Source organism: Lissotriton vulgaris, chromosome 3_1 (assembly GCF_964263255.1).
Source record: "Lissotriton vulgaris chromosome 3_1, aLisVul1.2, whole genome shotgun sequence".
NCBI lineage: Eukaryota > Metazoa > Chordata > Amphibia > Caudata > Salamandridae > Lissotriton > Lissotriton vulgaris.
Window position 1 is genome coordinate 1409915954 of NC_141689.1, and position 25941 is coordinate 1409941894.

Here is a 25941-nt window from a genome sequence, read left to right on the forward strand (position 1 = left end):
AGTTTCAACTCACTACCCAGATCCAAAACCGTGCCGGGGGACAACCCAACAACCCCCATGTCGCCTTACAGAAATATCTCCCAGGAGAGGACCCTGATGTCTTCCTGACCAACTTTGAGCGGGCTGCACAGGCCTGTGGGTGGCCTGCAGACAAATGGCCTTTCTTCCTGGCCCCCTTACTAAGCGGAGAGGCGCAGGCTGCCTACCAAGTGGCCACCCCTACGGGGAACACCCATATGCTGAAGTGAAAAACATAATTCCGGATCATCTAGGTGTGGATCCTGAGGCATATCATGTACGTTTCCCAAAGGGGAAGGGAACGCCTGGATATAATCCTAAGACCCTGTATTTTAAGCTCAAGGCGGCCGCTGACAAATGGCTCAAACCCCAGGAATGGAGTAAAGAGGAAATCATGGAACTGATTTACTTGGAACAGTTCTTAGAGTCCCTCCCATATCCGGCACAAAGATGGCTGAAACAACACTCCCATCTAACAGCCACCCAAGCAGTGGATATGGCACCACGTTCGCTCGAGCACAGGCCCATTCCTTACCCCTGGACAGTGTCACGGAATGCCTCTCCACGCCCTCCCAAAGAACCGAGAGACAGGCCCCAAGACCCATACCGGAAGCACCTCGTCCCCACTTTTGGCCCGAGACCCCAACCTCTAAGGGCCCACATTATTTCGACTGTGGGGAGTGGGGACATATCGCCCGGTTCTGCCCTCTTAAAAAACAAAGAGGAACCCATGGACGTCCTGTATACAGAGGAGATGGGACCATGTTTTTTATGTGAGTGTGCAGGTGAACGGAAAGCCAGTAAAAGCCGTACTTGACTCGGGGTGCAGAAAGTCGGTTGTCAGGGAATCCCTGGTGTCCTCTTTTCTTCCTAGTACCTCCGAATATGTGCCCATAAGGTGTGTTCATGGGGATGTGCATCCCTATCCAGTTATACACTCCCCCATCCTTATTCCAAGTGGAAAAACCCCACAGGCTAGACTCAGGGTACTACCTTATCTTACGGAGGTCTTAATATTCAGGGTTAGACAACCCGCTATTCATACAGTTACTTAGAAAGACACTACCCTCCTCACGCAAGCCCCTTGGCTCTCTGATCGTAGTTTCCGGTATTCTCAGGAGCATGACCCAACCCTAAAATACGTCTGGGCACAAGCCAAACAAACGCCTACCAGACAAACCCTAGTTTATCTTCGGTTTCATATTACAAATAGTCTCCTCTACAGAACAGAAAACGATAAGGCATCCCCCCAGCTTACTGGTCACCCAGACCTTTCGAGACCAGTTGCTATTTTTTGCACACACCCACCTGCTAGCTGGACATAGGGATACAGAAAAGAAGAGACAGATGATGCTCCAGAATTTTTATTGGCCTGGCGTATGTTCCCAGGTCTCCAAATACTGCCGGGAATGCGAGGTCTGTCAATGAAAAAACTCCTACCGACCTCCACCTGTTCCCCTTCAGCCACTCCCTATCATAGGGAACCCCTTCAAACGTGTCGGGGTGGACCTGATAGGCCTCCTCCCACGTACAAAACAAGGGAACCTGTATGTGCTAGTCATTGTAGATTATGCCACCTGCTATCCCGAGGTTTTCCCCTGAGAACACCCACGACCACTAACATCAGCGACCGCCTTGCTGAAATGTTCTCACGCGTCGATTTTCCCAAAGAGATACTTACGGACGAAGAGACCCCCTTCGTCTCACGGTTAATGTCCTTTGGAGGTGAGGGATGGTAGGAAAGCCTAGAACACTAGATACAATGCTTTTAGTTCTAATACGTTTATTTGGTAACACTTTTCTTTACAAGACTAATGTCTCTGAATTTAGAGGTGGGTTATATTTGCGAACCCATCCTGAGAGTGAAGTGTGCGTGACTATAGTTTGTGAAGGTGCTTCCTTCAGAAAAAGAACTCCTACTAACAGACTGTGAGGTTTGGACCACCAGGTCAGAGATTGCTGTGCACAGTCTGTTAGATCTATTTTATCTGCCCAATGTCCTGATTTTTGTGACCACTGGTCCTCTAGACAAAATTGAAGAGGTCTCATGAAGAATCTTACATTTGGGACTATGAATATACAGGCTTCCATGGATCCTAAGAGGGATGTGATTTGACGAACAGGCAGATTGACTTATTGGATTGTGTTCACATATAATCTGTATTGATAATACTCTCTCCCCGAAAGATACACTTTTTCCTTTTAGGTACATATTTTTGCACCTAGAAAGGCGAGGCACTGCACTGGTACTGAGATGGATTTGTCTAAGTTTATTTAAAAACGTAAGTTTGGACAGTAAGGCTGTTGTGGTGTTGAAGTCTTTCTTTGCCTTCCACAAAGAGTCTGCCTTTGTTAACCAATCGCCAAGGAAGGGATATACAAGTATTCCACTTTTTCTCAGGGGAGCTGTGACAAATGTCATACTTTTTGAGAAGGTTCGTAGAGCTGAATTTAGACCAAATGGAAGAACAGCATATTGATAGTGTTTGGCCCCTGCCAAAAATCTTAGATATTTTCTGTATGGACAATAAACTGGAATGTGAAAATACGCATCCTGTAAATCTATTGCACATAACCAGTTGCCTTTCCTTACATGTGATATATTTGATGAAGGACCAGCATCCTGAATTTGTATTTTTAGATACATTTGTTGGGGAGTCAGAGGACCAGAATTGGTTGAAGTTGTATGGGATGACATTTCTTTTGGACCAGAAAATACCTTGAGTATATACCTTTGTTGATGTGGTTTGAAGGAACCTTCTCTATTGCCGTTTTAAAAATAATTGTTTTTATTGAATTTTTAATCAGAAAAACAACAAAAATGCAGAAATAAAAACAGATCACATAGTCCAAAATCATTGTTGAAACAAAAATTACAGACACAGGGTATGTTGGCGGAGGGAGGGGGAGGAAACTCCAATTTGTTCCACTGCAGATTAGTTCAAGTACACGCAGGTCATTGCATAGAAATGAACAGAAAAAGCATATTTGTGATAAACAAATGACAGCAACAAAATAACTGTGAGATTTCAATGGGACATTAACATAAAACGGCGGTAACAACACACACATCATCAATCCTGACCCTCATCAGAATGATGTTGTGCCAGTTGGTATTGCGCAAAGAGACCCAAAAAACCTTTCGGGCGGTTACAAGGCGGGAGCATTTCGTTATAAACATCTGATTGGGTATTACAATAAATCATATCCTTTTCCCACTCTGCAATAGTATGATCAGGCCTCCCATCCACCTCATTGCAAGTCTATGCTTAGCTAGAAGGAGACCCATTGCTACCAGCTTGCGTATGTTTTTCTGGAGGTGCTTCGTGTAACACGAGCGCCAATTAGGGGTCCTGAGTGAGGGAGAGCCCAACTTTTTCATTTAACATCTTAAAAATATTTGCCCCTCGGGGCGTGGCCAAGATGGCGGCGGAGTAGGACGCCTTTTCGTGCCGCTCCGGCGCTGATCCTACAAAGCTTCTAATAGCAAGAATCTGTGGGAGTTCACCCGCCCCAAAAGCGGCGGGGAAGTCCGCCTGACGGAGCGGTTGGCCTAGGTGTGGTCGCCGGAGCGGTGGGACCCCGAGTTCGCCTCTGAGATCGAACGCGCCCCACGGCCTGCGAGACCCCGGGCTCTCCTGACATCGAGGCCCGGCGTGGTCGATGGGCGGGGCCCTGGAGCTGCCCTGAGGAAGTCGGAGCAGACGGAAGGCGGAGAGTAGCTGCATTCCGGCGACAGGTGGACCTGGCGACAGACCCAGATCGACCCCCCTTGCCTTGGGGTATTGCTGCACCGGTTTCCAGCACTGACTGTGGCGCACGGAAGTCGGAGGCATCCACGGTCAGCGCCACCCGCCACCGCACACGTGGGGCTGGACACAGCCGGCGTCTACAGAGCAAGTACTGGTGAGCGTTTGAACTGAACGGCGAAGCCCGCCATTGAGCTTGGCCACGAGGCACGGGGCCTGAGCACTGTGGGCCGCCGAATCTGCTGTGGAGTGAGGGCGCGGAACTGGCCAGCGGATACCGGCGCCTCTTGCGTCGCACGAAGGCCTGGAGGGCGTTGGGAAACAGGCGCCGGCACTTGGGCTTTGCCCTGCCTGGGCTCCGGTGGGGCCCACGGACCGAGTAGCTGTGTACGTGGGGCTGGGCACAGCTGGAAGCTACAGAGCGCGCCTTGTTGTGCGTTTGGACTGCCTGAGGGGCCCGCCACTATCCTGAGCCACGTGGCGCCGGGTCGGAGCGCTGTGAGCCGACATGTCTACTGTGCCGCGCAAACGGGGCCAAGGGAAAGACAATGCCCCGAAATCTTCTCAGCAACCGGCTTCCCCTGGAGCGAGTGGGTCGTCGAAACAATCGGACGATGAGGCCCCGGCGACGAAAGCCTTTATGACCGAGCTGTTTGCCTCCATCAAGGAGGACATCTCCGAACTCAGGGCGCAGCTAGCCTCCGACTTGAGGGAGGTGCGGAGAGACGTGGACGGCATAGGCGAGAGGGTGGCGACCCTGAAAGACCGAGATCTGAGCGTAGCCACCGACGTTCACCTGCTGCAGCAAGACATCATTCGCCTCACCGAGCAAAATCTGGACCTACAATTGCACACGGAGGACTTAGAAAACCGCTCCCGTAGAAATAACATCCGAATACGGGCGGTGCCGTGGGACGGTGAGGCTGGGGACCTGCGGGGGTATGTCCAGGAGCTGTTCCTCCAGGTGCTGGACGAGGAAGACACGAAGGAGATTCGGATGGACAGAGTTCACAGGGTAGGCCTGCCCCGGCGCGGGGGGGGGGGCCCTCCCAGACATCCTAGTGTGCGTACACGATTTCCAGCTTAAGGAACGGATACTACGCAAGGCCAGGGCCATCGAGTCGCTACAGTTCCGGGAGCATCGGCCCCAGCTATACCAAGACCTGGCGGCGTCTACCTTGCAAAAGCGGCGGGAGTTTCGACCGGTGACAGCATTCCTGAAAGAGAGGGGCATCGCCTACTCCTGGGGGCACCCTTTCAGGATCATTTTCAGGTGGCAGAATCGCCTCGCTCAAATCCGCACGCTTCAGGCAGCAAAAGACCTTCTGGGCCTGGAGGATGTACCGCCTTCGCAGGCCGCGACGGCTTCCCCGTCCCGAAGGCGCCGTCGTTCGTCTTCATGGCAAAGGGTGGGGGGTTCACCCATCAGACAACGGCCGGATCTCTCTGCCAGCCTGCAGGAACGGGGTGCAGCAGTCGCTTTGGTGGCGTCGGTCACGTTGGCCGACACACAGCATAGCTCTGGGGTGGCGTGATCCCCGGGAAATGGCGGATCGGCGCCGGAGCGGCCCGGGCCTTCTGGTTGAGGGGGCTGAAAGTACTCTTGGAGGAGACGCCCTCGACTATGGCCATGGGGAATAGTGTCTTTGTTCCCCCGGCCTGCTTCTTGAGTGGGAGGCTTCCTACGGACTTCGGCCTACTGGTCTTGATGAGTATTGTTTCTGCACTTTTGTTTTTGACTTTGCACTTTGTTTGGTTTGCATATCTTTTGGGGTGGGGTTGGGATGGGGGTTGTTGGGGACAGTGGGGGGGGGACCCGTGACGGAGGGCCAAAGGGGGTGTTTTATGTGTGTCTGCTGCTGAGTGCGCACTTTACTGTTGGTGATGTCGTGCTGCGAATGTTCTGGAAGCAACTGGTTGTCTACTGCCTGGGGGCGGGGCTGGATGCGGGATGGATGACACTTGGCATGCTGAAAGCGGGTTCTGGGTTTTGTATCTGCTATGCCGCTTAGTGTAGGGACGTGGAATGTTAAGGGCATGAATTCGCCTCAGAAGCGGCAGAGGGTTCTGAAGTATGTGATGGACCATCACCTTGATGTAGTTGGATTGCAAGAAACACACTTGGCACGGAAGGATGAGTTGAGGCTCCGCCATAGGGCGTACCCCATTATCTACAGGTCCTCTGCTGTCACGAAGCACCGGGGGGTGGCTCTTCTGTTCAGGGCTACGTTGCATTTTCAACCAGTGGAGGTCCGCAACGACAGGGAGGGTCGATGGCTGATGGTTAAGGGGCACATTCAGGGTAGGTTGTGTACGTTTGTGGTGGTATATCTGCCCAATGCCGGTCAGAACAAGTATCTACAAGAATTGCTGGTGAAGGTGGGGGACTTAGTGGAGGGGCTCTTGTTCATGTTGGGCGATTTCAATCTGGTGTGGGACAGGGATTTGGACAGCTCGGGGGGACGCAGGGCGGACACAGGGGTCTTTTCTGATTCCGCGCAGCAAGGGGTGGGGGAGTTGGGTCTAGTGGATGGATGGCGATTTTTTCACCCCGCCATGAAAGACTACACATTCTTTTCACATGTGCACCACTCCTACTCTCGCTTGGATCACATCTTCCTTAGTCAATCCCTCAGAGGAAACATTCTAGATGCTGCCATTCTTCCGATCTCGGTGTCGGACCACAGCCTCTTGGTGCTCACACTCCGTTGGTCGCCGCCCGACACCGCGGGCCGAAAGTGGTACTTCCCGGCGTCGGTGGTTAGAGACGAAGTTTCCAACCGAGCCTTGCGCCTGGCCATCCGTGAATTTTTCGATTGCAATCCCCCGTCGGACACTTCTCTGACGACTACGTGGGACGCCTTCAAGGCGACGATCAGAGGGACGTGCTTGGGCCTCAATTCGCAACTTAACACTATGCGTAGGAAGGAACGGGATGCGTTGGAAGCCGAGGTGATCGAGCTCGAGAGGGCTCATAAGATCAACCCCTCGAGGGTCACCCTGCGTCCACTGACGGCGGTTAGGGGCAAACTGAAGGCACACTATGCAAACAGGGCCGAGCTCACTCTCCTGCGGCTGGGCCGGCACTCATACTCCAGTAGTAATAAGATTGGCAGACACTTAGCCCGGCAACTGCGGGACAAGAGGGAACGAGAATACATAGGGGGGGATCAGAGACCCCGCAGGAGTACTCCACCATCGTGACGGGGTGAAGGCGGACATATTTGGCCGCTTCTATGCCGCTTTGTATACGGGCGAGGAGCTGGATGCTGCAGCGCAGCGGGAGTTCCTGCAACGCTTGCCGCTCCCGCAGGTCTCTAGTGCGTGGAACGACCTGTTAGAAGCTCCGATCTCGAGAGAGGAAGTCCTCTCCGCCATTAAAAACTTGAAATTACATAAAGCCCCCGGCCCGGACGGGTACACTGCAGTCTTCTATCAGACCTACGCGACTGAGGTGTGCGACTTCCTGGTCGCCCTCTTTAATGACATGGCTACGTCCGGAGTGAATACCGGGACCCTAGCGGAGGCGGTGATTACGGTCCTGCCGAAGCCGGGGAAGGATCCGGAGCACTGTACTTCATTCCGTCCCATAGCCTTACTTAATATTGACGCGAAGCTGTACTCTGCGATTCTAGCGAGCCGCCTCCAGGACCTGCTACCGGTGATTGTTCATCCGGATCAGTCCGGCTTCATCAAAGGCCGCCAGACGCACGACAATACGCGTAGGGTGATTCATCTCATTGAGAAGGCGGACAGGTTCCGCATTCCGGCAGTATTGGTGGGCCTGGATGGGGAGAAGGCCTTCGATCGAGTGGACTGGGGCTTTCTATTCCACACGTTGCAGGCGTTTGGTTTCTCCGACAGATTCATCACCATGGTGAGGGCAAACTTCTGTAGCCCACGCTCGAGGGTGGCGGTGAACGGCCACCTATCGGCCTTCTTCCAGCACTCGCGAGGCACCAGGCAAGGATGCCCCCTCTCTCCCTTGCTGTTTGCGCTCAGCATTGAGCCCTTGGCGATGGCGGTCCGGGAGCATGAGGGGGTGAAGGGCATACCATTCTCAGGAGAGCAGCACAAAATTTCTCTCTTTGCGGACGATGTCCTGCTGTCGGTGGCCGATCCCGCTAACTCTCTCCCATGCGTTCGGGATATCTTGCTGGACTTCGAGGGAGTGGCTGGCTTTAAGGTTAATTACGGCAAGTCTTATGTCCTGAATTTAACCTTATCACAGGCCGAAGTTGCTCGGGTGAGAGAGACAACACCACTAGCCTGGGCCTCGGGCTCGATACTTTACTTAGGAGTCCACCTCACTCCCACGTGGGTGGCTTATTTGCAGCCAACTTCCCGCCCCTGCTGGCCAAGACGCGGGCCGAACTGGAGAAGTGGAAGCCCAAATTCCTGTCCTGGCTAGGGCGGGTGCATGCCATTAAAATGGTCCTTCTCCCCAAATACTTATATCTTTTTCAGGCCCTACCGATTCCACTGAGCACTTCCTTTTTTAGCCAGCTCAAAACATTGATTTTGAAATTTGTTTGGCAGGGAGGTCGGGCACGACTTTCGTTTGCACTCCTGCGACGGTTACGGGCTGACGGGGGGGGGGTCGGCCTCCCGGATCTACCTCTATTACAAAGCTGCCCAACTAAGAGTCATGGTGGAATGGTCACAGCAATTCTCCGAAAAACACTGGTTGCATATGGACCGGAGCGTGGCTGGCCGGTCCGTCTGGGATCTGGCCTGGAAACCAAAGCGGGACCGCCCGGTGAATGCGTACATTAGTACGCCCACGGGGACTACACTGAAAGTTTGGGACACCTTGGCGGGGGATGAGCGATGGACGACCTTCCCGTCTCCGTTCACTCCATTGCATTTCAACCCGGCGTTCCCGCCGGCACTCGCAAAGGGCCCCTTTGATACTTGGAGAGAGGGAGGATGTCGTGCTCTGCTCCATCTGTTCCACGGCCCTGATCCCCTGACCTTTGAGAATTGCATGCGGGACTACCAAGTGCAGCCAACTGAAAAATACAGGCATTTACAACTGCTCCACGTCTCCGGGAGTCAGCCACGAGGCCTCCCTCCGAATTTGAGGCCTTCCTGCTAAAAACATCTACCATGAAGGGGGCCATCTCCTTTCTGTACCAACTGCTGCTTCGATCTGCCCTTTCCCCTAGGCCGAGATACATGGAGCAATGGGAGGAGATGGTGGGGAGGGATATCACTGAAGGAGAATGGTCGGCGTTGTGGAGGGACATGACGCAATTTAACCACTCAATACTCCTGAGGGAGGCGCACTTAAAAACTCTCACACAGTGGTATATGGTCCCGGCCCGGCTTCACCGTATCTACCCAGCTGTCTCGGACAGATGTTGGAGGGGTTGTGGTCTACTGGGGGGCTTCCGCCACATTTGGTGGGATTGTCCGATCATCAAACCCTTCTGGGACGAGATCCTATCCCATATTAAGGATATCTTGCAGTATCCTATTGATAACTCTTTGGCATTCGTGCTCTTGGGCCTGAGAGATCCTGGCCTCGAGCACCAGACACGCGCAGACAAGAAGATTCTATGGCTCTGCCTAGGCGCTGCCAAGCTTACGTTGGCGTCAGCCTGGAAGCGGAAGGAGGCGCCGGCGATCTCACTTTGGCACGCTAGACTGTGGAAGCTCCTGAGTCTTGAGAGAATGGCGGACATCTTCCTAGGCAACTACAAACACTTTAAACATATATGGGGCCCCCTGGTGTCCTTTCGCTCTACTGGTTTACCCTCGGCAGTGTGCCCAGCATCATTGAGGGCCTTACATCTATTTCAGCTCTAAGTTTGTGTGATGAATGAGTGGGGAATGAGTGAGGCGCCGTCACGGGAGGGGGGGGTGGGAAACGGGAGGTTGAGTTTGTGTACTGCTATCGGGACATCTGTGCTGCTGGGACGAGGCTCAGGTCGACGGCTCTGTGACACTGGACTTTCTGCCGGCTGAACTAACAGAGTACCCCGCCTTGGGACTACGTGTCCGATTGCCTCCGTCTTGCGGATGTTGGAGCCTATTATTTGCTCACTTCTCTCGCATTGCATTATTGCCTCGTCTTAATTTACTGCTTTCCCACTGTGTGGGACCATCTGTGCACCCGAGGTGGTACCTTTTGTTCATTGTTTTTTTTTCTCTGTGTTTTGCAAAATAAAAATTTTACAAAAAAAATATATATATATTTGCCCAAAATACACTGCCAAACTATGTGGAAGACTCCAGCCCCAGGCATATCACAGTGCTCACAGTTATCTGAATCCATACCTGTGCAGGCGTAGTGGTATATTGCCCCTTTTTGCAGTAGTGAATACATTTCATGTTGTAAATTGGTTAGACAAGCCGCTGAAAAAGGTCTTTGTCAGACAGGCGAAGGAGCGTGTTTGAAGTGGATTGAATATCCGTTTTGAATGAAGTTTAACACCCAACTGCCAGTGGTTATGTTTTTCGAGTTTTCAAAAGAAAAATTCACTGCTACTCCCACACAAATGAGAAACTGTGAAGGTGGTGCCCAATTTTTATTGTTTAGTGCTGGAGGACTTCAAAGATTTTGTTGGAGTGGACCTTATGTTTTTGGTATCTCCTCTGGTATGGCCATTTTAATTGTTTCTGTTGGTGTGAAGACTCGTATGGCTATCTAGGGGTTTGAAGCCTATGATGTTAGTATTGCCTGTCTCTGGGGTTGTACTGTTGCTTGTAAAAAGATTTCTGTTCTTCAAAGCCGACAGCTTTAAGTGTTTCAACCCAGTTCTTCATCCTGAGCATTTCTTCCTCAGTGTCTTCTTCAAATAGTGATGTACCTGAAAAGGGAAAGTTTGCAATTTTTAACTAGGAATCAGGTTTTAGGCAGGGAAAACGAAGCCAAGATGATCTTCTCAGGAAAATTCCATGGCAGGATTAAGTAGCAGAGAGTTTGACAGAATCAACTGCGGCACTAATAAAAATGATTCGAAATGAATAGGTGGCCCTTAAACATTTCCAAAAATGTTGTTGTCTGAAAGCTGGAAGATCAGACATAAAAGATTTCATGCATCCCTAAACTCTCTCCTTGATATCTACCTAGATGAGCTGCTGCATTGACATTCTTTAAGTAGGTGGAGGCTGTGCCACAGATCTTTTCATCTATAGCGCCCATTCTTTGCTTTTTTTGTCCGGTGGAGCAGTGGATTCTGGGGCAGAAGCATGTTTATGTCTAACCATAGTAACAATTATTGAGTCAGGTTCAGGATCCATTTTAGTAAAGTCAGGATCTTCTTGTAGTGGCTTATAGTTCTTAAGCAATCTTGGTGTAGCAGCTTCAACAGTAGCCAGATTGAAGAATTGCTCTTCAACAATGTCTAGAAGACCTGGAAGAAGATGTAGAAGTGGTTTTGGAGCTGCTCTTGGTTGTAAAGTTTCACGAATGACCAAAACTGTTGGTTGAGGAGTGTTCTACGTCGATGTTTAGTTTGGTAGCACCTTTTACCAAAGAGTCTTGGAAAGTAAGGATTTCATCAACAAGAGATACCCTAGATGGTGACTGGCGTGGAGAAGTTGGTGCATAAGAGGAACGTGCAGAGTCAGAATATGGTCATCTTGATCGTGATATGGAACGTGATAAAGACATAGTCCTTCTGTTAGAGGGCGTTCTGGGTGGTGGAGTCCAAACACTTGAAGGAATTTCCATTTTCTAATAGAAGCCATAACACTAGCTTTGGAGACTCTTCTAACTGCTGAAAGATTTAAGACCTGGAATAGTGTCTGTAAAGGGTCACCTGGAGGTATTATAGGACTCAGTGGGCGAAGTGGGGAATCTGTCTGAGTCACTGAAGCATTTCATGCTTGAGAAGTTGAAGAAGGGGTAGAAGGAGAGCCAGACCACTCGGAGGATGAAGAAAGCCAGACATGAGAAATCCTCAGCATTAAAATTAGATGGGATCGACGTTGTACAAGCCTTTTCTGCCGGTAATGGTGTTTGCGGCGGCGACAGATTTTTTTGACGTCATATGGTGTGATGTCAACATCGATCAAAGTTGGTGCCTTCGTGGTCTTCAGCATCAACGGCAGTCTTGATGTCGATTTAGACCCCCAAACGGTGATGATGTGCCAATGTCTACCCTTCTTTCGAAGGAGATCATGTCGGCGATGAAACCTTCGATGGAGACGACAGTTGTCTTGACGTTGACGATCCGTGTTGATTAAAGTGACGATTATGTCTCGGGGGAGATTTTCTATAGATTTCCAGCTGTAGGACTCTTTACCAGATTTGTGGGCTTTCTCAGGGGAAGGACCAGATGAGATGAAGCTCTTTCAACTCTTTTTCTCTTCCTCTGCTCTCATTTCTGGCATCATCCATCCTAGTCTGATGCCTTCCCCTTCTTTAAGAGTAATTTTTGACATTTTCTTGCAAATGTCACGTCCTTTTGTCTGATGTGATGGTCAGAGGCCAACCACACACACTTTGTGTGCATCTGAACTTGCCTTCTTTTCTACACATGAAGGGTAGTTGGTAAATAGAGAAGGTATTCTGACTAGAAAAAGGTGTCAGAATAAAGTAAAATTGGTTTTACTCAACTGAAAGGATGTTAAAATGTTGAGTAAAAGTGGTTTAAAAAACACTACAGATAGAAACAATTGTTTCACAGAAGTGAAGAAACACCTGAGGTGGTCAGAAATCCTGTCTGAAGGAGCTGAAAAAACGAACTGACTCTCACAGGCAAACTGCCACTAGAAGGCATCATGGGTAGAAGTGCTTCTCAGGTTCTTAAGGGAGCAGGTTCCTTTTTTAACCTCCATCAGTGTTAGCCTATCAGCCTGCATTTTATCCTCATGCTTTTTGTATAAAAGGTAGCTTTGTTCCATTACAAATTATGTACATTAAAAAGCTTCTCAGAGACTTCAACCATTTTCTCCAGCATTCAGAAAGAACATGACATCACTGACAGACTACACTGAGAGTCTATAGAAAATGTATTTGAATGATAAACATTATTCTTCAATGATCATATCTCTGAAATGTATATATGTTAAAGGTGTTCTGGGATTTGCACAGGCAGCCGGTAATCATTCAACGTTTATGACTATCAATAAAGATCCTACAATGCAGAATTTATTTTTAAGGCTACCCCGGACCTCTGAAGGCACAGGGGTTGCTTATATTTTTTTTCACATGCTGAGAATGGCATTGGTGGAAGCATGCAGTGGTCCACACACTATCATTCACAAAATGGAAGCCGTCCAAAAGGAACATCTTCCACTTTGTGAATCTGGTACCTCAATACTGGTGTCTGTATCTATTCAATGGTTTGCAACTCCACCTGTTGCCTCAAACCACTAACACATGACATTGCATGTTCCTTCTTTGTGATTGAGATTCGGTTGCAAAAGGCACTTTGTGAGTCAGAAAACTTTACCCACAAGCAAAGTGCTATTACTGAATTGCGACTCCTGATTTTGCAGTCTTAAAACATGTCATGTTGCAAATCGCAAGCTCTACAACTGCAAAATCAGTTGATGCATCAGGATTTTAGTCTCATGTCTGTTCAATGGACTGAATAAATTCAGATGTGAAAACCAAGGAGCACTGCGTGAACCACATTGTATTCCTCAGTAACCAAAGGAAATGATAAAGAATTGGAAAACTGCTGTCTGACTCACCCAAATATCCAATCAGAGCTGCACCGATGGTTCGTGCAGGGCCATTTAAATGTCCTGCAGAGTTGTGTAGCAGTTTCACAGGGGTGGCGTTCTCATGTGAGGAAATGGCAAGCTGATTCCAAAAAGAAAAGCCAGGGATAAGGACAGGTATCGTTAGAGCAGCTTTATTTCAAATACAAAAAATCCAGAAGGAAAGCATTGTGCAACACAATTTACTTTTAGAATTTAACAAATGCATAGCAATTTAGAAAATGTACCAGTTATACATTTGATGACAGCTCAAACGTGTTTCATGATGTCAGATTTATGTATATACTAAGTGTGACTTTTCACACTCTTTGCCATCTGTCTGTTGAGGAAATTTCCTTCAGTGTTTTCACAATTTAGTTTTTTGCATATTTGTCTCCAAATGTCTATGGGCTAAACTAAAAAGCATGTAGCACTATTTCTAGTGCTGCTTTCTGGCCTGCATGCATAACAATTAGTCAGGTATGTAGTCCCCATGCAAGCTATTGTGCAAGTGTCAATTTATTTGTGGTAATCCCCATATTGTAAACTGACGAGAATGTTTACAGAACTAGTCTTTCTGGGAACAGGCACCCTGATGTGCATGTGAAATGTTTCCCTTCGCATAAAAGCAGACACAAACAAACAGTAAGGCCTATGCCAATTTTAGATTTGTGGTTATGAAGTCAACAACTGTATTTGTTTGCTGACTTTATAACAATGCTCCAAGATTTCACATTTCTATCTCAAGTCACATGGTGTATCCTGTTGTGAGACAGATACATCCAGAAAAGGGACAATAAAAACAAACCATTTACTGTTCCTGGTGCACCACCCCTTTTTTATTTTATTTATTGCATTTGTTACGCGCGACAGCTACCCACAAAGGGTTTCCCGGCGCGAAATTTGTAGGCTGTCTGAGCCAAAGGATGGAGAGGGCCTAGATGTTAAAAAGCCAGGCTTTTAAAATTTTGCGGAATTTAAGATAGTTATCTTCATTGCGTACTGAAAGAGGCAAGGAGTTCCATAATACAGGCCCTTGATAGCGGAAAGATTTGCCTCCCATACGGGACAGCTTGATTATAGGAATAATAAATTTTCTTTGTGTGGAAGAGCGCAGAGAGCGAGATGGGCAGTAGGGGAGGGAAGCGACAAAAGATATTTCGGGGCTTTAGCAGAGTCGATTTTATGCATAAAGCAGAACGCCTTAAATTTGATTCGGTTTTCCACCTTCAACCAGTGAAGATCCCGAAGCTATTGAGTAGTAGGGGTATATCTAGGAATACTACATATTAATCTGGCCGCTGAGTTTTGAATTGTCTGTAATTTACGGATGGTTGCTTTATTTGATCCTAAATATAGGACATTCCCGTAGTCAATCCTTGAAGTGATCAAGGCATTGACCACGGTTTTCCTTGTTGGCTCCGGCAGCATCCAGCATATCTTTTTCAGCCATTTTAAAATGGCGAAGCAGTTGCAGTTTTTTCAGCCTGTTTGTGCATCTTGAGAGAGTCATCAATGATGACCCCTAAATTGCGTGCTTGTGCTACTGGAACAGGGAGCTTACCCATTTCATTTGGCCAATGTTGAGGGCCCCACAGGTTTTTATTTTTACCTAAGAAGATAACTTCCGTTTTTTCCCCCATCTATTGGAGAAAATTGTCCTGCATCCAGCTAGCTATTTTTGTTAATCCGCGTTTGAGAGTCGATGCGACGTCTATATTCTGATGTGAGAGAGAAAATTAATTGTGAATCATCCGCGTATGAATACATTAATAGACCTGATTCTTCTACTACCTTAGCCAGAGGGCTCGTGTACAAATTAAAGAGAAGGGGACTTAGTATAGAGCCCTGAGGTACCCCATGTTCAAAAACATAAGTGTCTGAGCATGCTGTTTTGGAGAAGACCTGGAATGTCCTTCCGGTTAGGAAGGAAATAAGCCACTCCAGTGCTGGGCCACAGATACCAAGAGAGCGAAGTGTGTTAGTTAAGACAATGTGTGGTACAGAATCAAAGGCAGCACTTAAATCTAGCAGTATAAGGGCCACCGTCTCTCCCTTGTCCACAAGGCCCCGGATATTTTCTGTAACTGTGCTACTGGAACAGGGAGCTTACCCATTTCATTTGGCCAATGTTGAGGGCCCCACAGGTTTTTATTTTTACCTAAGAAGATAACTTCCGTTTTTTCCCCCATCTATTGGAGAAAATTGTCCTGCATCCAGCTAGCTATTTTTGTTAATCCGCGTTTGAGAGTCGATGCGACGTCTATATTCTGATGTGAGAGAGAAAATTAATTGTGAATCATCCGCGTATGAATACATTAATAGACCTGATTCTTCTACAACCTTTGCCAGAGGGCTCGTGTACAAATTAAAGAGAAGAGGACTTAGTCTAGAGCCCTGAGGTACACCATGTTCAAAAACATAAGTGTCTGAGCATGCTGTTTGGGAGAAGACCTGGAATGTCCTTCCGGTTAGGAAGGAAATAAGCCACTCCAGTGCTGGGCCACAGATACCAAGAGAGCGAAGTGTGTTAGTTAAGACAATGTGCGGTACAGAATCAAAGGCAGCACTTAAATCTAGCAGTATAAGGGCCACCGTCTCTCCCTTGTCCACAAGGCCCCGGATATTTTCTGTAACTCCTAATAGCGTAGTTTCCATTGAGATACCCGCTCTGAACCCAGATTGATAAGGGGGTAGTAAATCCTGGGTGGTAACAAATTCAGTTAAGGTTTGATTCACATGTTTCTCTAGAATCTTAGAAAAGATAGATAGTAGAGAAATAGGCCGGAAGTTGGAGGGCTGATTAGGATCTGTTCCCGCCTTCTTTAATAGAGGGTGAATCATGGCATGTTTCCATTCAGACGGTACCGTGTTTTCTTGTAAAGAAGTGTTAAGTACCCTTTCAGAGTAGTCACAATGAGGATCTGCTTGAGAATCAACTGTGATCTCCTCCTGGGAACCTCAAAAGGTGTCTTGATATTGGTCTGCTTTCTTCTTTTTCCACGATTGAATAGTTTGGGGAATTTTCTCTTGTCATGCTGTTTATGTACGGTATGAGGTTATTTGCTGAAAACTATGTCTGCTTAGGTACCTCGAAAATATTTTTAAGACTTCTATCTAGTAATTAAATTACGTTGTCTGATAAGATCAATACTGCACTGCTGAGACCTCAAGCTCAAAATGTACTGAGGACTGATAGAACGGTTTCAGAGAAGGTTGAAGCACTATGGGCCTGAAAATGTCCCAGCACATTTAGTGCATTGTCATGTCCCACAATGGTGACTCAGCAACAAAAAGAAAAGTTTTGGTGTCAGAACTTTTTGACAGAGAATCACAACACTCAATGTCTGCCGTTGCACCTCAAATCACTTTGGCGGAAATGCACATTCACATCTGTTGGCTGATGGGGTTGGGATGTCAGTTGAAACTAAGATATGGCAAATCACCCTACATGAATCTGAAAAGCTCTGAACAGGACTATTCCTTGTTGCCACAACTTCTTACCAACTCTTATCTAGTGTGTCCTACTGAAGAGATTAGGTAAGCACTACTGCAGTGATAAAAACAAGAGGGCCCCTGAGGACATAGAGGGAGAGAGAACCAGGGGGAAAAAAAGGAAAGACAAAACGAAAAACTCTACTCTCCCTCAAATATATAGTAGAGTATAACTCCTATGGCTTATGAAAATTAATTTAAAGGAGCCAAGATCCTAATGATCAAAAATTATTTATTTTTATTATTTTATATTTCATTACTAATAAAACAGATAACGAACAACAATGACTTAAGACACAAATAATGTGACCAATTACACAATTTTCGACTTCATAGATTGATTCCATAACATACTATATACAAATAAGGCTACCCAACCATAACTCATACCAAAATAACATACTTACATATCACTCATACCCTATTCACTCTCATACACAGGACAGAAATAGTAAAATCAGAAAATAGGTTTGCCAGAACCAGTCATGCTTCATTTACAAACAATATCATAATTAAAATAACATTTTGACTAACAGCTTCCATGAAAAAGAAATTGGTGGCCATAATGTTATTGCTGGCAAAGAGACGGGTGTCTATACATTGGAACAGTACAAAAACACCCGCTTTCAAGGACTGGATAACGGATGCTGTATATTGCAGGGACAATTTTACATTGTATGCGGAAGACTTACCTGTAGCTTCGAAACCTTCGGATATCGGGGAATCCCTCACTGAGTATCTGCGAGGTCACCCAGACTTGCTTACGAACCCCCCTGACTCTTTGCATTAATTGCCATTGTAAAACAGATCACCATGTACCATGTCAATTGTGATATGTATGCTTGCATATGTGCTGCTTCGATACTATGTGTTATGAATCCCCATGATGTATCATGCTTTATATGTACCGTATGAATGTGACCAATGTTTTTGTTTTTTGTTTCCTCTTCTGTATTGTATTGTCTTTTCTGCAAAATCCAAAAATAAACCAAAAAAAATAATAATAATAATTTTTTGACTAACAGCTAATAGCTGCCCGAGACAAGGATTACTGACTGGTCTTGCCTGGATTGCTCGCCGCTGTGGACTGAGGCTTGGTGTGTCTCTGCTTGCCCCGACGACTCGCCGGACCCGCTTCGCGGGTCCCGCAGCGTGTCCTTGACCAGGGAGGCTGTTTCTAACTGCTGGGAGGAGCGAGGGAGAGGCGTTGGGACCAGCGGGGCTGCGAGCTGTTGGGCAGGGACTCCAGCGTCCAGGAGCCCCTGCGCGCCCAACCTGCTACACCTGGGCTGCTCTCCCCGCTGGACACGCCCCCTTGCCGACGGAGTGAAAAGCGGAACTCCCTTGGAAGTTGCTGGGACCCGTTTTGCAGGATTACTGACTGGTCTTGCCTGGATTGCTCGCCGCTGTGGACTGAGGCTTGGTGTGTCTCTGCTTGCCCTGACGACTTGCCGTACCCGCTTCGCGGGTCCCGCAGCGTGTCCTTGACCAGGGAGGCTGTTTCTAACTGCTGGGAGGAGCGAGGGAGAGGCGTTGGGACCAGCGGGGCTGCGAGCTGTTGGGCAGAGACTCCAGCGTCCAGGAGCCCCTGCGCGCCCAACCTGCTACACCTAGGCTGCTCTCCCCGCTGGACACGTCCCCTTACCTATCAGCCAACGAACAAACAGCATCAGTGTATTTAGGTCCCCAGTGACATCGCATCGCGGGAGCGTGCCGGGAGAAGCCCGGGACAAGGGCGGGACCGTCTAAGGCCGTCATAGGCCGGGCAGGGCTTACCCTCTTGGGTCGTGCACTTGATCCCTGGACTCATTTCACTGTTAGCGCCCCCTGCCGAGCACAACTCACTACTAACATCATGCCGTCCCCGGCAAGGGAAAGTACCCCATTGAAGCCAGGAGGAGTTAAAAATAGGACTCTAGAGAATTATTTCTCCCGGGCAGTGGGGGAGGGGGACAAAGGGTGTAATCTGTCCCGGTTAAGGGCAGAACGGGGACGCTCAATAGATAACTTGAAAAATACCCCCCTCGGAGAACAACCCATTACACCCAGGGAGGAGCTGTCCCGAATTGATGATGTCCCACTTCTTCTGAGGGATTGCACTAACATTTCACCAGTTGCAGTCATGAGTATAGCTCCAGCTATCAGTCCTAGCCTTACCAGGGTGACCATTGATTTAGTCTCCCAACCCCCCCCAGCCCCTAAGACCAGGAAAGCTAAATCTAAGCCAGTCACCACACAAGTAGCTTTTGGACCCCCCCCCCCCAATAAACGCAGGAGGAAATCGAAGGGAGCTCAGGGAAGGAATAAACCCAAGGTTCCCCATTCGGACTTTGGGAAGTCTTTAAAAACCCCCGTATTAGTAGAGAAATCATCGGCTGATTCACATCCTAAACCTATTGCCCATGAGGATCCAGCTCCTACTACGATAAAAGATACAGGAGCTAGTATTGCTAATATTCCCCTCTCTGTTGTCCCGCTTGGAAACCTAGAATTCTTGCTAAGGTCTTTATTATTACTGATCAGCGAAAGTATAAAAAAGATTGAGATCAGACTAACCATTCTGGAGGCCACATTAGGTAGTCTGAAAACTCCAGCTGGTCGACAGGGAAGGCAACTAGAATCTACTCCCCCCACTGTAGCCCCTCAACAGCCGGCAAATAGTGTTGTAAACTCAGTCCCTCCACAAGCCGTGAATGCGGCGGCCTCGCAACAACCCTTAAGGTCAAAGCCTGCATTAACTAAGCCCCTTAACGCCAACATGCCCAACCCTCCGCCAGGACCTGTACCCCCGGCACAGCCGGTAGATAAAACCACCCGACCCCTCTAATGAAGCTCACCCTAAGACCACGTAGACCCAATCTACCCCCAGAGACTAATGATTTCACTGTAGTCATGGCGGGTGTCCCCCCACTTGAGGAAGGTGAAACTGAGGATTTCTGTGCCCTGAAAAGTAGGGTAATTAAGTGGTTAAATATAAATAGACCCCTCCCGACACATTTTAATAATGAAATCATAATGGTAAGAAGGGTACCATGGGTGGGGAGAACACACAAATCCATTATAGGGGACTGCATATTGGTGAGTTTTAGGGACACAGGAACGGTGTCCTATATATGTCAAGGGAAGAATAGATCTAGGGAATCCACCATCCAAACCCTCCATGTGTCGTTCTTTTTTCCCATTACCCCAGCCCCATTTCAGCCACCCCAAATTCATGACAGCTGGGAGAGGGTTGGAAGGAGGGGGAGACACCAGGCCTTTAACCCTAGGCCGTTATTTGGTCGACCAGAACAACCCTTTTACACCTATAACCGGTTCAATTGCCTGAACGGTCTAGAGGGGGTCGATTGACAAACAGAAAAAGCCCCCCAGGGTTGCACAGAAAAGGGCGCTCTGGTAGAGGTGTTGGAGGAGCAAAGTTCTAAGGCTCAGCAAACCTTAGCGACTGGTGTGGGGGAACCCAAGTTTGCTGAATCTAAGGCCATAGTCATAGATAGTACAGGAGGGGGACATGGGCTGGCAATGCAAGGGTCAATGCAGGAAACAAGATCAAGGGCCCAGGGGGGCGTAGAACGGAGTGGAGAGGGTGTGAGACTCATCTCCTGGAACGTAGCAGGCATAGCGGGCAAATTTAACAACAAGGAATGGGTTGATTTTATTAGAAAATTTCATGTCATATGTGTACAGGAGACATGGGCTGTGGAGAATAATGACCATCTTCAGGGGTACAAGTGCTTTTTTGTTCCCGCCCGAAAATCCAGCTCAGGGAGAGCAATGGGCGGTTTGTCCATCTATGTAGATTTAGACCTCCCAGGCACCTGGTCCTTCCCAGACTGGATCTCACATGGGATCCAGGTAGTTCGGTTCCACGGAAAGGGGTTAAGATTCTCTGTTTTTAACATCTATAACACTGAGCTAGTAAATAACCATACCCCGGTATTAACTGAACTTGATCATAGGTTAGGACAAGAAATCACATCCCAGAACAAGGGGCCGTCTCACGGGCTGCTTTTGGTGGGGGGCTTTAACTGTCACCTCTGCCCGGCACTAGTCAAAGTAAATACAGACTGGGCACAATGCCCAATTGAGAAGGGGCCGCATTTTTCTCACTCGCCTACTGGGTTGGCTCTTAGGTTGCTTCGGCTTAAGTACGACCTAGAGCACACCATTAATATGATAGACCCACAGTCGGATGGCACACTCCCACCAACTTTCAAGGGCAGGGGCTGCTCATCTATTATAGATTATATCCTGGTTTCGAGATCCCTGATTAATAAAATAATCAGTGTAGGGATAGACTGGAGCAGCTTCAGTGACCAGAATCCGCTTGTTTTAACGCTCTTGTATAGGGCGGGTATTGGAACCAAAGTCCATTGTTTAATTGAGGAGAGGGTCACCGATCAAGGCAGGAGACTGAAATGGTCCAAAATAGATGGGGTAAAGTTTTATAAAAATTTGGGTGATAAGGGTTTACTGGCCATTAATGATTGTTTGGATCTGGAAGTCCAGGGACCAAGGTTACTAGAAGCATTTGACCATATTGCTAACCTAATCGATGGACTACTAAGGTCCAGTGTGCCCACACGCAACCTGGTAAATCCCCGGTGGTTTGATAAAGATTGCTCTAAGGCACTGAGGGAATTGAAATGCTCTCTTAAGTCAAAACCACGGGATCCACAAAAAATTAGGGTGTGTAGAGAAAAATATAAAAAAGAGACCAAAAGGAGGAAACTCACCCTGCAGGCAGAAGCATGGGCAGATCTAAGAGAGGCAGGGGAAAGAAAGGACCTAGGGGGGTTTTGGAGAATCACTAATAAACCGACCTTTCAAGAAAATGATTCTCCGGAGATAGGGGCTAACATCCTCCCGGAGCAGTGGGTCACCCACTTTAGGAGTTTGTATAATCATGAGCCGGGCACCCATGTAGAGTCATCAGTAACCCCAAGTCAGGTTCCCCCGGTAGCATTTACTCTTAAGGAGATCACGGCAGGGATGGAGAGTCTAACTAAGAATAAAGCCCCGGGTCCGGATGGAATTCCCCCTGACCTGTTTCTTAGTAATATAGAATTATGGGCCCCCCTGATGACTAGGGTCATAAACACTGCTATCACCTGCGGTCTCCCACCATCATGGTCTAAAGCGATCATTGTGCCAATCTTCAAAAAGGGCAACAAGGACGACCCTAAGTGCTATCGGCCTATTTCCCTGATTGACGTATCGGCTAAACTTCTGGGAAGGGCAATTCTGAACAGATTGTCCGAGTGGACCGAAGAGAATAACATCTTCTCGGACACTCAATATGGGTTCAGGTCAGGGAGGTCCACTAGTGACCAATGCCTGAACCTATATATGCTGACTGCCAAATATACCCTGGCCAGTGATGAACCCATTTATATGGGATTCATGGACCTGGCAGCAGCATTCGATCACGTCAATAGAGGGAAGTTGTGGGATATGATGTCAGGCATGGGGATTGAGAGTGGTTTAATCACCATATTGAGGGAACTGCATAGCGACACTACGGCCAAGGTCAGATTTAACAGGGAGGGAGGATTGTCTGACTCTTTTCCATGTAAAAGTGGAGTCAGACAAGGTTGTATTCTTGCCCCTTTTTTGTTCTCCCTTTACATCAACAACCTGGAGCAGTTTCTTTTGGGTTTAAAGGCAGACTCCCCAAGGGTCGGGACGCGGCATATTCCTGTCCTGCTTTACGCAGACGACGCGGTCTTGCTTGCACGCACACCTCGAAGCCTACAAATCCTGATAGATGGGTTCGTTAAGTTCATGAGTAACCTGGATCTATCTGTCAACCTAGGTAAATCATACGTGCTCCTGGCAGGCAAAAAACCTTCCTCTAAATTTACTTACACAATAGGTACCCATTGTTTAGAGGAGGTTAAAACGTTCTCCTATCTTGGAGTAACCTTTGACGGTGCTCTTCAATTTAACTCCTTGGTGGCGGAACGTTGTAGCAAAATGATTGCCTCTAATGGGGCAATAGCTGGATATGGCAGGAGGCTGGGCAGATGGAGTCCGGAACAGGTGATGAACTTGTACGGCTCCATAACATGCTCCAAAGTAAGCTATGGGGCAGAAGTTTGGGGCTTCGTGAACACCACTAGAATCCAACAGGAAGAAAACAGATACCTGAAATCTATCCTGAGGGCACCACCCAGTACTGCTGGATTCATAGCTCACAGGGAGCTAGGGAGGCCATACCTGGACGATTTGTTAAAACTTAGGCCAATCGTGGCCTGGCTAAAAATCTGGGTTAATCCAGATGCGCATCTAAGCAGAGAAATTCTATTGGACTGCTTAGGTAGGACCCACTGTATGCGCATCCCCTGGCTTAAATATGTGAGAAACACCCTTGAGGATCTAGGGTTTGGAAACCTCTTCAGGAACCCCACAACCATCTCAGCACAGCATAAGAAACAAGTAGGGGAAATTTTTCTAGAGCGGAAAACCCAATGCCGAGCTGAGGCTGAAGGAGAGAAAAAGACTGTGAGGGCTTATAATCTGGTGAAGAGTGTGGAGGGTATGGAGCCCTATCTGTATCTTGTGCATAATACACAGGATAGATTTCTTATGTGTCGTTTTAGACTGAACTTACTTCCCTTTATGTTGGCTTCACCAGTAGGTTTCACCACGTCGATTGAGCAGAAGGGACCCTGCGGCTGAGACAATCGGTCTCCGCAGGATTCCCTTCATTTTGTCTTGCTTTGTCCCTATTTCTCTATGCCCAGGCGCAGATTCCTAGCAAATATCTTAAAAAAAGCCCAACAGGAACACGCCAGGGATGCATTACTCTTTTTGCAAAAAGCTTCTGACCCGCTAACCTTGTGCTGTGTTATGAATTTTATCAAGGTTGCGGTCCGACTAAGGATGACGAGGGGAGAGGAATGAAAGACTTGGGACTCTCTATTTTAAATTCACGGCCCTGTATGTTGGTATTTTTTATCGTATTATTTATGTACAAGGATCTTGATTAATATTTAATGCTTTTTTATCTATGTATATGTATGTGTGCTTTTATGGTGTTTTTTAATCACCGAATAAAGATTCTTGAATGAATGACTAACAGCTTCACCAAGATACAAACAATTAACTACAAAGCACAATAACCAACACATTGAAAGTGTCTTCTTTCTTGTTCCACTTAAAACACAAAAGCAGCGCTAGCACGTGTTTCGGTGAAGCAGCAACAATTAGGTGACACCTTACTCAGGGCGACAAATGACAAACCACTAGAGTAAAAACAAGGTTGCAAGTGGTGGCAATTTTGCCAATCACCAACATTTCCTACATACAGACTAGTGTATTTTTGTTGTTCTAATTGGGGCTTTTTTTGATCCTCAGTTGAGCACACGATTGCCACCGCTCCCATCCTTGTTTTTACTCTGGTGGTTGCTTATTTGTCGCCCTGAGAATGGTGTCACCTAATTCTTGATGCTTAACCGAAACGCTAGTCAGCTCCACTTTTGTGCTATAAGTGGAACAAGAAAGAAGACTCTTTCAATATGTTGATTATTATGCGTTGCAGTACATTATTGTTTGTATCTTGGTGAAGCAGTTAGCCAAAATGACTTTGAATTATTTTATTGTTTGCAAATGAAGCATGACTGGTTCGGGCAAACCTCTTTTCTGATTTACTATTATTGTCCTCAGTACGAGAGTGAATGGGGTATGACATATGTATGCATATGGTATTTTAGTATGAGTGATGGTTGGGTGGACTTCCTTGTATATGTTATGTAATCAATCTTTGAAGTAGACAATTAAGTAATTGGTCACATTGTGTCTAAAGTCATTGTTATTCGTTATCTGTTATATTAGTGATGAAATATAAAATAATACAAATAATAAATACATTGTGATTATGATCTTGGCTCCTTTAAATCAATTTTCATAAACCATAGGGGATATAGCCTACTTTATATTTGAGGGAGAGTAGACTTTTGCTTTTTGTTAAACTACTACTGCAGTGTCATATAGCCTTACATAAGCACACAATGAAAATTCATGAAAAGAGAAGCATAAGTGATTATTAAGAGTGCTGTTGTCAGAGGAGTGCCGGAGTACTGTTGCATCTTCAGATAGTTGATATTATTGCAGACATCTGAAGATGTGACCCCTATAGTCTTAAAAGGTTATGTGCTGTACAATGTGGTGATCACTGTACCAGTTCAGAAGATAATATCTGACACTTAAAAATTCAGAACACATTTATTTCAATTTTCATGAATGAATTAGATATAAAAGATGATCATTGTTCCTGTTCATGCACTGAGATTTAGGTGTTCGAGATAGAGCAAGCAAACATATTTTAAGACTCAAGACAAACACATGGAATGAAGGCCAGAAAGTTAATTAAGGGTTGCTGTTTATCAAATACATGGTGTATTAGGGTGTCAATATTAATAATAACAGGGCATCGGAAGTGGTCACTGGGACATCGTGCAGAGTCACAGGCCAGCACAAAATACTCCTATGACAGCACTCATTGCCATGGCAGACTTTACAAATATTATCTATCGATAACAATGACTAGACATGTGTTTGGCAGGAAGCATAGGTAAGCTTCCATCGGCACTACTGCTCTGATGTCTGCATACAGGCTCTTACATTGCATTGGACATGCCCCAGGTGTCTACTGGCACACGTAAATTATTAAGCGTAAAAAATGAATAAAGATCAAAGCAAACCAGATATCTTTTTATTGAGTCCTGGTGCGGTGTTCTTGCCAAAGACAAAGTTATTGCCCTAAGCACCACAGGAAATACCTTGCTGAGAGATTTCAATGAAGCTGAACAGTGCTGCAGGGTTACGTACATCCTTTCAATAACTTTAAACTATTTCAAGCATTCACAATGCTCAAATATCTCAAATTCATAACATTTGTCCTTGATTTGTAGGTCTTTAGGTTCTTTTTTGGGAGGCTGTTGCAAGCTTTTTTCTTTTGTATTCACATTTCCGGCTTCATGTAAAATTAGACAGGCCTGCCTAAGGCCGGCAACTC

The 25941-nt window shown here is 47.1% G+C and overlaps 1 protein-coding gene across 4 annotated transcripts in view; it reads right to left on the reverse strand.

Moving 5' to 3' along the window:
* WDFY3 (WD repeat and FYVE domain containing 3) overlaps positions 1-25941 on the reverse strand; it is a 2050643-nt gene that overhangs the window by 1053656 nt on the left and 971046 nt on the right. For all 4 annotated transcript variants that reach the window (XM_086961876.1, XM_086961875.1, XM_086961873.1 and 1 more), the window contains one exon: positions 13419-13530. In XM_086961876.1, coding sequence (XP_086818002.1) covers positions 13419-13530 — 112 coding nt within the window. The remainder of the gene's footprint in view (positions 1-13418; positions 13531-25941) is intronic.